The following is a 12,599-nucleotide window of genomic DNA, read 5'->3' as shown; positions in this document are numbered from 1 at the left end:
TCATTGTTGTTTGGCGGGCCGGGCTGGGGATTCGAACCCGCCGCCTTAGGTGTATGTGGCTGGCGCCTTAGCCACTTGAGCCACAGGCGCCGAGCTAACAAAACTTTCTTAATTATATTTCAAAATGTTTTTACTTTGAAGTTCTAATTTATCTCTAAGGTCTGAGGTACAAACTCATTTTCTTTTATTTTTTTTATTTTTTTTATTTTTTTGCAGTTTTTGGCTGGGGCCAGGTTTGAACCTGCCACCTCTGGTATATGGGGCCACCCAAAATGAGGTTTCTTTGTTTTTGTTTTTTTGCAGTTTTTGGCCAGGGCCAGGTTTTGAACCCGCCACCTCTGGTATATAGGGCCAGCACCCCACTCCTTTAAGCCATAGGCACCGCCCTACTTCTTTTGTCTTTTTGGGGGAGGCAGAGTCTCACTCTGTACTCTGCTGGAGTACAGTGATGACATCATAGCTCACTGGCACCTCCAACTCCTGGGCTCAAGTGATCCTCCTGCATCAGTCTTCTGAGTAACTGGGACTACAGGTGCACACCACCACAGCCAACTAATTAATTTTTTTAAAGATAGAGTCTCACAGTGTTGCCCAGGCTGGTCTCCCTCAGCCTCCCAAAGTGCTGGAATTACAGGCATGAATCACCATGCCTGGCCCCAATTTCATTTTTTCCAAATAGATAACTACTGTATTGTCCAAGTCCCACTTATTGAAATGCTGAGCATTCTTTCCCACTGGCATGCCCCGTCACATCTCAGAATTCTGTATCTAGAGACCAGTCCCAGCCCCTCTGGTCTCTATGCCCAATTATTGCATCCTTATGTCAATTCCACACTACCATAATGACTCTTTATAAAATTAGCTTGCTAGGTTCCACAAAAAAGGATTTTTACTACAACTGCATTAAACGTAGAAATTAAACCTAGACCAGATGGACCATCTTTACAAGATTAGACTATCCAGGCCAGGTGCAGTGGCTCACACCTATAATCCTAGCACTCTGGGAGGCCAAGGTGGGTGGATTGCCTGAGTTCATGAGCTCAAGACCAGCCTGAGCAAAAAGCAAGACCCCCATTTCTACTAAAAGTAGAAAAACTGAGGCAACAGGATCATTTGAGCCCAGGAGTTGTAGTTTGCTGTGAGCTCTACCACCACGCACTCTACCCAGGGCAATAGCTTGAGACTCTGTCTCAAAAAAACAAACATAAAAATATTATCCTATCCATGGCCACAGTTATTATGGCCTGAATGTTTCCCCCCATCCCCCCCCAAATTCATATGGTGAAGCTCTAACCCTCAAAGATTATATTTGGAGAGAGGACCTTTAGGGAGGTAATTAAAGTTAAATGAGGTCATAAAGTATACAGCCCTAATTTAACAGGACTGGTGTCCTTTTAAGAAGAGAGAGACAACAGGGATGCAGGACACATGAGAATTCAGCAAGAAGAAAGCCATCTACAAGCCAAGGAGAAAAGGCCTCAGGAGAAACTAAACCTGCCAACACCTTGATTATGGACTTCCAGCCTCCAGAACTGTCAGAAATAAATTTCTGTTGCTTACTCCAGCCAATCTGTGGTATTTTGTTAGGGCAACCTAGCAACAGATACACAAGGATGTATCTATTCTTTAATGTCTTTCAAAAATGTAAGTCTTGCATATCATTTATTTTTATTGTATTCTTATCTTTCCTATTTCTTAACTAAATTGCTTTCCATTGTTTACTCATTATCTCAATATCCATATTGCTTTCATAATGTCCTATTTTGAAACTACATTTTCTAACTCTGTTGCTGGTGTACAGAAACACAATTAACTTTTATATATTAATCTTGCATCCAGCAACCTTACTAAAGCCCACACAATCTGGCCCTCTTATTTCCTACTAATCTATAGAACTAACTTCAGAAAACATCATCAAAAACCTCCATGTTGCCTAATCCAACGGCCAAGTTCTATCCCTCCATTTTTTGTTTCTTTTTTTGAGACAGGGCTAGAGTGCAGTGGCCTCATCAGTTTACTTCAATCTTAAACTCCTGAGAGCAATCCTCCTGCGTTAGCCTCCCGTGCTATAGCTGGGTGTGCCATTATGTCCAACTACTTTTTCTATTTTTTATAGAGACAGGGTCTCACTCTTGCTCAGGCTGGTCTCCATCTTCCATCCTCTAGGGATCCTTCTTCTTCATCCTCCCAAAATACTGGAATTATAGGTGTGAGCCAGTGCACCAGGCCATTTATCCTCTTGATATCCAGATTCTCTGCAATGTTAGTTACTGCTGATCACTGTCTTACTCTTAATACCCTTTCTGCAGCAGTGCCTGTGGCTCAAAGGAGTAGGGTGGCCAGCTCCATATATGGAGGTGGCAGGTTCAAACCCATCGCTGGCCAAAAAAAAAGAAAAAAAAAATACCCTTTCTGCACATGGGTTCCAAGATGACATATTCTCTTCTTTACCCTCCTCACTTACTTTCCTTTTCCAGCTGTTTTCCTGAGACCCTAAGTTCCCTTTCCTTTTTATTTTTTTTTCCTTTAGTAGGATCACATTTTTATTTTTAATGTACATACACATGCATGTATTTTCTTTCTTTTAGAACAACTTTACTGAGGCATATGTCTTTTCTCATCTTTATTTAGACTCATTCATTCTCTTGGTGACTCCAGTCAATCCCACAGCTTTTAAACCCCATCTGTAGACTCACTCCCACATTTCTATCACCAGTCCCAGCCTCTCTGCTGAAATTCAAATTCATGTATCCAACTGCCTACCTAATACCACCCCTCATAACGAGGCATCTCAAACTTAACTCCACCAAAATCAAACACTTAATTGTTCCCCTAAGCCTGTTTCTCCCCTAGTCTTTCCCATCTCCGTAAGTGGCCCTAAAAGTTAGCCAGCTATTCAAGTCAGAATTCTCAGGAGTCATCCTCACCTTCTCTTATTCACTTGTAATCTATCAACAAATACTACTAATTCTATATTCAAAAAACATATTCCAAATACAACCACCTCTTCAGTGGATGATGCAATACCTTTCTAGCTGATCTCCTTCCTGCCACCTGTAACCTGCTTAGTCTCTTCACACAGCAGCAGCCAGATTTTTTTTTTTTTTTTTTTTGCAGTTTTTGGCCAGGGCTGGGTTTGAACTCTCCCCTCCGGCATATGGGGCCAACACCCTACTCCTTTGAGCCACAGGCACTGCCCCCAGCCAGAGTTTTTAAAAAACAAACTCAGGTTGCAGCACCCTAAAGGCTAACTCTCTACTACACCAAGGTTCCGCCAGACTAGGCCTCTGGCTATCTCTTCCACATGGTTGTTCCCCATCACTCTTCTCATCGCTCCTCCAACCAGCAGCACAACCTCAGTGATGCTCCTGGAGCAGGTCAACCCCCTCCTCCCCTGGAGCTGTTAGATATGGCTGAGGTGCATTTCATTTGGATCTCAGGTTAACTGTCACCACTTGGGGGGGACCTTCCCTGACCACCCTATTTCACATAAGAACTCTCCTTCACCCCTCATCTGTCTCTAGGGCCTTGCCTTTTGGTGGTTATCACTACCTGACACCGGTTACATTACTTTCTTTCTTCATCTCCTCACACTAGAATGGAAGTTCCTTGAGGACAGAGACTCTTGGGGTGCTACCTTCACTCCTGTAGAGTGAATTATAACTCTGCGCTATCCATCCCATGAGGGCAGAGATCTGGTCCACTTAGCTCCCTGTGACATCCCAGCAGCAGCTCTGTGTCCAGCATGTGGTAGGCATGGGAGTGTGGGAAGCAAGGAGAAAAGATGGGTTTTCAAGATGTCCTTTCTCTTCATCCTAGTCACCTCCAGTGATCACCTCCTCAGCCTTCCCCCCAGGGTTGCCCTTACAACCACCAGCAGCTGTACCCCTTCAAAACCACAATTTCAAGGATTTTCTCTATTCCAGCTCACTGACTCTATTAATCTCAATCTAGTAGTTCAACCACATCATGACTCTAGGCTTGGTCCTCACACCCATCACTCCCTCCTATCTTATCCCTTATTAGCCAGCTTGGAGTCAGAGGCCATGAAGAAACCCTCCTTGCCCACCTCCCTAAAAGCCCAATCCTACTTAATCCCAACCACCCATCTACTCAGCTCACTACATGGTGCAGCTGAACACAGCTGGAGAAATCCACAGATATGCTCAGCAGAACTCTTTAAATCCACAGCCATGGATGGTGGAGCCCCATCAATCTCCAGTGAGCACGCATCAGACCCATTCTTCTTCCACTGAGTATCTCCCCCTGCTCACACCTCCCCCCTCCTCACACCCACCCACCCCACCACTTCTTCATTAGAGAACATATTAACACTCAGACATGGCTTAACTTCCCCCAATCAAAGCTATCTACATCTGTTGTCCCCTTTCCCAACCTTCTCTCCTGAAATAAATGATTATACCACCTGGCTTCTCTCAAAGCCACCCTCAACTTGTACTCTAGGTCCCACCCCTGCCTGAACATCCCATCTAAGATCCCAACCCTCCCACTACTATCTCATGTCATCTTGGTTTTGCCCCCAACTCTCAACACTATCAGAAATGACTGTCTCTGTGTTCACAAGGTCACTGCTGTCATCTAAGACACACATTAGAAAGTCAGCTCCACAAGCACAGGATCCTTGTCTGTCCTCTTCACCAATGACCCCCCCAGTACAAAAAAAAGCCAAACTCACAGCAGGCACTCAACAAATATTCACAGGAGCAAAGAGGGGACAAAAGGCTCTAACCACTAAAACAAGCATCTTATGGTGAAAACACCATACAAATCTAGAAACCTGCTTCTAACGTTCAAACATGCTTGTCCACAGGCCCACTGGCATCCAGTCTCACCTTCTCACCGCTGTCTCGCAGCTGCTGTAGCTGCTGCAACTGCCGCAGCCGACGCCCTTTCTCCAGTTGCTTCTGCAGCTCCAGCTCTGCCTCATCCTCCTCCAGCACCTCTGGGGACCCTGATGGCGGAGCGCCACCCTCCTCTGAGAGAAACGGGATACATGTTCAGACCACATCCTTGGACCCCAGGTTCATATCCCTGACTCCTCTCACCAGGCCCCTCACCCTCATCACTGATGTCCATGTTCTCCACTCGAGTGTCATCTGACGGCAGAGGCTGAGGCACGGGCTCCTTCTCTTCCTCCTCCTGGGCCTCCTCCTCCACCTCGGGCACCCAGCGCCGCCCCCGACCCCGCAGTCTGAGGAAGGAAAGCTCTCCAGTGAGCATCAACCTCTAGGCCAGGCCAGCCCAGCCCAGCCATCACACCCCACCACTGTGTCTGAGCCTACCTGGAACCAAAGTCACCATCTTGAGTCTGGTCCCCAAGAGGCAGCAAGTCATCTGCCCGCACCATCACCTCCTTCTCCTTCTTGCGAATTTTCTTCACCCGCCGTTTGGTCTTTTTGAAGGTCACCTAAGGAGAAGAGAAAAGAGACATGAGGTGGGGGAAGCAGCCATGGTAGGCCAGTCACAAGCCCAGAAGAGTGAGCACTTCTCTAGTTTTACTCTGTACCTGTCTGAGGCACTTCCCACACCTGACCAACACCTGAGGTGGGTGCAACCGTCATCCTGCTTGTGAGATGAGGAAACTGAGGCATAGAGAGGTTAAGTATCTTGCCCAAGGTCATCCAGCCCTTAAATCAAAGGGCAGAGCTGGGAACCAGTAGTCCAGTTCCAGATTCCCTGCTCTTACCCAGTTGGCCAGATACCTCCCACACCAGCTGGCTACCCTATGTTCCCATAGTCACTCCACAAGCAAAATGCACACATGTCCATAAAATTAACACTTATCCATGTTACTACTATTCTCACAGCAACCTTAGGAGGTGGTTCCTGCCACTGCTATTTCAAATGCACCACTCCAGGTTCACAGTCAAATGACTCACCCAAGGCATAAGTTGGCAGCATGGCAGAGCCTAAAACACAAACTCAGGCCCATCTGACTCAACAGCCCCGTTCCATCTACACCCAGCGCCTCCTCCAGACTGCCATTTACTGCTCGCCCACAGGACCAAGCACTTCATAAACACGAATGATCACTCTCCCTCTCAGAGCATTCAGACAACATGTGACCCAAGGGGAGAAAGGACCACTATCCCAAAGCAGGGGAGGGGCTCACCATCTCCTCAGGAGTGAGGTACTCAGAAGCCAGCCGGGGTCCTGCTGTGCTCAGGGACTGAGCTTGCAGCCGCAGCTTGGCCCGGATCTCTTCTAGCTCCCGCTCCCGGAGGCCATCGGCCATGCCGCCCTGTTCCAGGCGGAAGGAATGTGGCCGTTCCCCTTCAAGCTCCTCATCGTACTTGGACAGGATGGAGCGAGGTTTTTGCTACAAGGAAAGAAGTACAAGTTGGGACCCAGGCTAACTTCTGAAAAGCCACAAAGCCACCATCTCTCATACCCCATTTCCTCATAGCCCCTACTCCCAATGTCCAGGCCCCAGCCATCCACCCCGCCCAGGGCATGCCTGCACCAAGTCGTCCACGCTCTCAGTCTCTGCATAGGGCAGATAATCAGGCTTCTTCTTCCGCAGCTCCACGTTTTTCTCTGCCCTCTCCTTATCCACTAGGTTTACATTCACAAGCACATCCTCCTCCTCCTGCAGCACACCTGAGGACAAGGCAGAGGCAGTGACCACTCACACATGCCCTTGACTCGACAGTGTCTATGTTCCCAACCAGAGCACCCAGCTCGGCTCACCTTTGTCCTTGAGGGTGAGGATTAGAGTCTCCCCTTCTCGGAAGGAATCGATGGCATGCTCCACAGTGAGGCCCTGCAGGTCCCGGGCACTGTAAAGGTCCTAAGAGGAAAGGTCCAGCTAAGTCACCAGCCCCAACCTCCCCAACCCTCTGAAGCCATCACCAGTGCCCCCTCCATTAGTTTCCCCAGTGCTGCAGCCTCACCTGCCGCCTCTGCCCAAACTCCTCCTCCACCAGAGTGCTAACTCCAAACTCTTGGTCCATCTCCTCCAGCAGCTTGGCCTATGAGACAGGGAGGGGATGACCTATGACCTCAGGCCTTCCAGCATCACTAGAAAACACCAGGGGTTCTACCAAGTGAGAAAACAAAAGGGGCCAGTCTTGCAGGAAGGTGCCAAGAGTCCAAAGCAGATGCCACTAACCACAAATTTTCCACTCTCTGAGCCCCATATGGCAGGTCAGTCTCATACCTCAACCACCCAGTCAGGCCACCAGAGGCACCTGGCAACCACCCTAATCTACCCAGTCACTCACCCTCTTCTCTGCCAGGTCCTTCTCCTTCTGCAGCTGCCGGCTCCTCTCAATCCAGGCCGCAGTGTCATCCAGCCAGGGGTCATCCTCCCCCAGCGTCTTTATCTTCCTGACCATGGAAGAAAGTCATGCTCTGAGAGCCCATCTCCTGTTCCCCTACCCCAACTCAAGAGGTAGCCAAGGATGGCAGCCCCATCAGTGCTTCCTTGCCCACCCTAGCTGGGACCATCTCACCCCAGCTTTTGGTTCAGCAGGCGCTTTTCTTTGGCAGCTGCCAGCTTCTCCCGTAACTCCTCACGCTGTCGCAAGGCCATGGGGTTGATGACATCGGCTGTCACGGGCTCCTCTTTGGTGCCCGCCTCTGGAAGGGGGGCCAGACGTGAGGCTATGCCCGCCCATGGCTGGTGGGAGAGGAGGGAGCCACTCACCCTGCCCCCTTCTAGCTCAGGAGGCCAGAAGGGCCAGGAGAGTGGACAGAATCCTTCACCTCCCTACTCCCACCGTGTTCCCACCCTCCACATCACCCCATACAATCCAACAGGATTCTGTGTCCTCCATAGCACCTCACATCATGCTTTGAAGAAAAATAACAAACCAACCCCTGCACAGCCCAGTGTAGCAACTGTGCACATCCCTCAGCCCATCTAACACCACCTCACAACCAGGGTGAGTATGTGACGGCCAACTGCTCCAACTCAGAGAGCAAGCAGAGTCCCAGATCCCCACTGTTACAGCAAGGAGGGGCCGCGTGGCTTCTGGTAAATAAGCATGCACAAGACTCACTACATGATGCTGAGTCTGTACTCTAACCCCACTTTCTTCAAAGACCCCTTCAGATGGCCTCTTTCCCCCACCCAAACCCTATCCTAGCCTTATACTCACCCTTTTTGACAGCATTGACCTCTAAAGGTTTCAGCCCCAACTTTGCCCGGAGTTTACTGAGGACAAGAGACACAGTGTTAGGGGTTATCAAAGAAAAGGGTGTCAAGTACACTCCTGGACAGAGAGGTGAAACAGAGTGGAAATGAGTGGCCCTAAAGGTTCCAAATGAAGGTCCTGACCCAGGCAGCCTAGGACATTCAGAAGGGCATTGCCCTCCAAAGCAAGGAGCATGGGACTGGCCTGGCCTCACTAGTGAAGGCCACCCTTCCTCTTACAACTTGGTTTCCTCTTCTATAATTCAAAGGCTGACTAAGATGACTTATACAGCCTTTCAAAATCCAATCAGCAGTATGAGAAAGCCTCCCCGGTAGCTTGCCCAGAAGCTTCCTATCTCAAAAGGAAAGAAACACAAGGGAGATAGTACTTACTTGGTCTCCTCGATGCTGAGTGAGGAGGCATCTCCTGAACTAGTTTTGGAGCTGGCAGCTGGAACAAGAACACCATAGCTCAGGAGCTGAACACAGGGCCAAGAAGCCAACATCACTGGCTCAGGCTGCAGGGTCAAAGAACCACTCCCCAGCACCTGAGCCTGCTAAGACACCAGAAAACAGCAACCTTCTCCATCTGAGCTCCCCAGAAGCTCTTCTTGCCTGAGTTTAGTCTCAGAGCCCTGCCTCTTTTGTATACCTTCCTTCCCTAACCCGAGAGATCCAACTTCCTGCAGCCTTGACCTTGCCCTCTCTATTTTTTTTTTTTTATGTGACAGAGTCTTGCTATGTTCCCCAAGCTGGTCTTAAACTGCCTCACACAAGCCTCCTACCTCAGCCTCCTGATCAGTTGAGACTACAGATACCTGACTGCCCTCTCCACTTTTGTATATTCTGTCTTCAACCTCAACTGTCTTCACTGGTCTTAATCTGACTAACAAAATCCCATCTAAATGCAAAGGTCAAACACTACTTCCTTCATGAAACCATTTTCAATTACTGCTCAGAATTAACTGCTCTCTCCTGAACTCCACAGCACCATCAGTCACTTCAGCTGTTTCTTCCCACAGGGCAGGGAATTGGGGAATGAGGGAATGTATTGGAAACATGACGATGTTCTCTGTGTAATTTATGCAGTCAAAAAACTCTTTTAGGTACCTGCTCTGTGCTAGATTTTGAGGAGAGAGATAAGTAAGACAGATAAGGACAGTAAGATAAGGACAGAGATAAGTAAGCATTTTGGATCTCCTCCACACACCTCACAAACAGAAAGTCACTTTATTGTTGTAGCCTCCTTTCTTGAAGCCTCTTCCTCTGCCCACTACTAAAGTATTGGCATTTCTCAGGTTCTATTCCTGACCCTACCCTGTCACTCTACACTCTGTGGGCTTCACTGGCCACCTAAATACTCATAACTCCCAAACTCCTCTATCCAGCCCAAACCCTGGGTTTCACCAGGTACATCATTCTTAACACTGTCCAAAAATGAATTCATTCCCTGCCCCCCAAATTTGCTTCTGAAACTCCTCAATCTCAGTAGATGACATCGCAACCCACCTAGCTGCTGAAGCCAAAATTCAAGGAGTCATCCTCTGTTCCTTCTCTCCCTTATCCAAGCACTAAATTCTGTTAATTCCTCCTCCAAAACACTTCTTCAGTCTGTCCACTTCTCTCCAACTCACTGCTGCTGCCTCAGTGCAGGCCACAATCCCACCTTCACCCCACTACAAACCTCTTGATTTCCCAGCCTCCAATCCTGAAGACCTTTGAGCTCCCAATTTAGTCATCTTTACAAATGTGAATCTGAGCAACTTACTGCCCGACTCAAACCCATGGCTCGCTACTACCATAATGACAAATCTAAGTTTCTTTTAACTACAGTACAAGATCCTCCGCGTTCATAACACTGCCTGTCTTCCTGCCTACGTGATTCTCTCCACACCAGGTTTTCTCTTGCCTCTGTACACTTATTCATTCATCCAATACGTTTAGTGAAAGCCTATAATGTACCAGCAAATGTACCAGCAATTAAAAACAAAAGACCGCTGTATTCGTGGACCTTACTAGAGAAAACTCAACCTTTAATCCCAAATAACCGTAGGAAAGCTAACTTAAATGCTCATGATGAGAGCCTGGAGTACTTCGCAGGCACTGAGGACCCGCACACTCGAGGCCCGCACTCCCCGGGACTCCCACCTGCCCCGCCCCCTGCACAGGCCCCGCCCCTCACCGGCCTCATAGCCGTCATCGCGCTTCTCCCGCTTCACGCGCCGCTCAGAGGGCTCTGCCTGGCTGCGATCCCGCCCGTGCGCGCTGCTCCGGGCCTCGGCTTCGGCCCCACGCCGCCCGCTTCCGCGGTCGCTTCCACGCTCTCGGCTCCGCTTCCGTCGTTCGCCGCCGCTGCCACCACCGCCGCCACTCCGGTGCTTGTGCTTTTTGTGTTCCCGGTGCCGCGACTGCTGCTCGGTGGCGCCCCCGGTGCCGGCTGCCGCCGTCGTCCCGGCCGCCTCCTTGTCTCCGCGATGCTTCTTTGAGGACCCCATCGCGGTACGCCTAGTCCGAGCCCGGCCGCCGCCGAGACCCGACGACGCAAAATGGAAACACTTCCGGGTCGCTCGGCAGCCGCAGTCGTGTTGCCGGAAACCAAGAGTGGCTGCTTCCGTCGTTCACCTTGGAGCCGGCCCCAAAGGCCTTTGGGAAGGCCGGGATCCGGGCCCAGCCGCTCGTTCGCGGCCGCCTGGGGCCTGTCACCGGACTTACGCTGGTGGTTCAGTTGCACCTCCACCCTTGGGAAGAAGACCGGGTCCCAGAACTGTAAAGGTCCTCGAGGCCTTTTAAGCCACCCCCGGAACTGGAAGCCTCTCGGTCTCCTCCGCCTGCACTCTCCCAGTCCCAGAGTGTTAACAGCTTCACGGTCTTTCCGTGGACAGCTTGCTCCTCTCCCATAGCGCCCGCCTATTGGACGCCCTGGGGTCGTGGCTCCATAGGGTTTAGGAAGATGGAGCATGTTTTCCTTTTTCATGAGACTTGCCCATTACCCCCACCCCCACCCCACCCGCCCGCTTTCAGTGCCCTATAATTGGTATTATCAGCAAACGCCTTCCCTTATTCCCTGGATTGGTGTTTAAACCTACGCCCTGTAGCCTGTTAAGGAGCTCCAGATGAGCTTCTGTGTGTCTGTGAAGCCCCAGTATTGAATACAAAATTTGTATTCAAAGCTCTGTATGAGCTTTTGGGTTGGGTTTGGTTTGGTTTGGTTTGGTTTTGAAGGAAAGGGGCTCTAAAACTACTGGGACCTAAAAGCCCAAGTCACACAATCCCTCCTTCTACCCGAGAGTTGCTCAGTGTGGGGAACGGGCTGTGAAGTGGCAGGGCCCCCCAACACACACACCCTGGGAGATGCTGAGGGGGCGGCCCCCCAGCTGCTCCTCCTTTAACAACATTCTTTTCACCTGCCGGAAGTCATGTAGCCCCTGCATACTTTCCTTATTACAGCTTTCCTCCTTACCCCAGGTGTTAAGATTTACCTTGTTAAAGATACTTTATAAATAAAGCTGCTTTCACAATTCGGTGCTGGGTGGCCCAATGGCCAGCCCTCTCCATCCTAGCCTATATTATGTCTCTTACTTGTCTTTCTAATTTCCCACCATTTCTACTTAGGTTATCTCTTCCTCTCCACACTGGTTTGCGAAAGCTCAGCCTGCTGGCTCCTCCCGGTGTGGCCCTTCTCAATAGGTGTTATACTCGCCCCTTAAAAAGTCCTCTTCCCTCTCCCACTGGACCCAGAGTCCTCAAAGGCCTGGGCCATTCTTTCCTATTCGCTCTCAAATTTCTAGGACCCCAGAAGTAGAGAAGGGACTGTGTGTGCTGGGCAGGGGACAGCCAGAAGAGCCAGAACTCTTGAGGAATGTGGGGACAAAGTTAAGTCTGATGCCCACCCACCTGCCACTTCCTATTCCCAACCTGCAGCCTCCCACCACCACCAGAAATCCCACGCTGTATTTGCCTTAAAGCCTTTAATTTTTCTCTCAGGATCTGCACTGTGGGTCCAGGCTGAGGGTGATGTGCCTGTCGGGCTCAGTGCTGGTGGGTTCTGTCCTTGGGGGGCTCTGAGAAGAACGTTCCATTCTCACCTCCATTGACTTGTGGCTCCTTCAAGACACAGATAGAAACCACTGGGCTCTGCAGCTCCCACTCCATGCCCAAGGAAGTCACTGACAATGCAGGTTCAAATCTAGCTCCTATACTAGCTTGCAGTGGGGCCCTGGGCAAGTGACTTCTTCAGTCTCAGTTTTCTTATCATGAAGGGAGCCTCATAATCCCTGCTCTGTACCCAGTCTTCTGAGAAGTAAGAGAACGTATACGTGGGTGTGACCCTAATGAGGGCTTTGTGTGTGGCCACTCAGGAGGTGATTGATGACACAGTCCCAGACTGGCTTTGCTGCCTATTCACGCCTGTGTCCTTAAGCAAGGCACTGTTGCTCAGGTT

At 49.9% G+C, this 12,599-nt stretch overlaps 2 protein-coding genes across 2 annotated transcripts in view; both read right to left on the bottom strand.

The window, feature by feature from the left end:
* Positions 1 to 10,740, bottom strand: part of SART1 (SART1, U4/U6.U5 tri-snRNP-associated protein 1) — a 17,119-nt gene extending 6,379 nt beyond the window's left edge. The window contains exons 1-12 of the mRNA XM_003798686.3: positions 10,341 to 10,740; positions 8,552 to 8,609; positions 8,124 to 8,179; positions 7,476 to 7,602; positions 7,245 to 7,350; positions 6,915 to 6,992; positions 6,712 to 6,811; positions 6,479 to 6,621; positions 6,134 to 6,340; positions 5,304 to 5,428; positions 5,079 to 5,212; positions 4,854 to 4,996 (exon numbers count right to left, since the gene is read on the bottom strand). Coding sequence (XP_003798734.1) covers positions 4,854 to 4,996; positions 5,079 to 5,212; positions 5,304 to 5,428; positions 6,134 to 6,340; positions 6,479 to 6,621; positions 6,712 to 6,811; positions 6,915 to 6,992; positions 7,245 to 7,350; positions 7,476 to 7,602; positions 8,124 to 8,179; positions 8,552 to 8,609; positions 10,341 to 10,653 — 1,590 coding nt within the window. The 5' untranslated portion in view covers positions 10,654 to 10,740. The remainder of the gene's footprint in view (positions 1 to 4,853; positions 4,997 to 5,078; positions 5,213 to 5,303; positions 5,429 to 6,133; positions 6,341 to 6,478; positions 6,622 to 6,711; positions 6,812 to 6,914; positions 6,993 to 7,244; positions 7,351 to 7,475; positions 7,603 to 8,123; positions 8,180 to 8,551; positions 8,610 to 10,340) is intronic.
* A 1,398-nt stretch (positions 10,741 to 12,138) lies between these two features.
* Positions 12,139 to 12,599, bottom strand: part of TSGA10IP (testis specific 10 interacting protein) — an 11,977-nt gene continuing 11,516 nt past the window's right edge. The window contains exon 8 of the mRNA XM_003798774.1: positions 12,139 to 12,262. Coding sequence (XP_003798822.1) covers positions 12,139 to 12,262 — 124 coding nt within the window. The remainder of the gene's footprint in view (positions 12,263 to 12,599) is intronic.

Source organism: Otolemur garnettii, unplaced genomic scaffold (assembly GCF_000181295.1).
Source record: "Otolemur garnettii isolate 467f Iridium unplaced genomic scaffold, OtoGar3 scaffold00140, whole genome shotgun sequence".
Taxonomy (NCBI): domain Eukaryota; kingdom Metazoa; phylum Chordata; class Mammalia; order Primates; family Galagidae; genus Otolemur; species Otolemur garnettii.
This window is presented reverse-complemented; position numbering and strand designations above follow the sequence as displayed.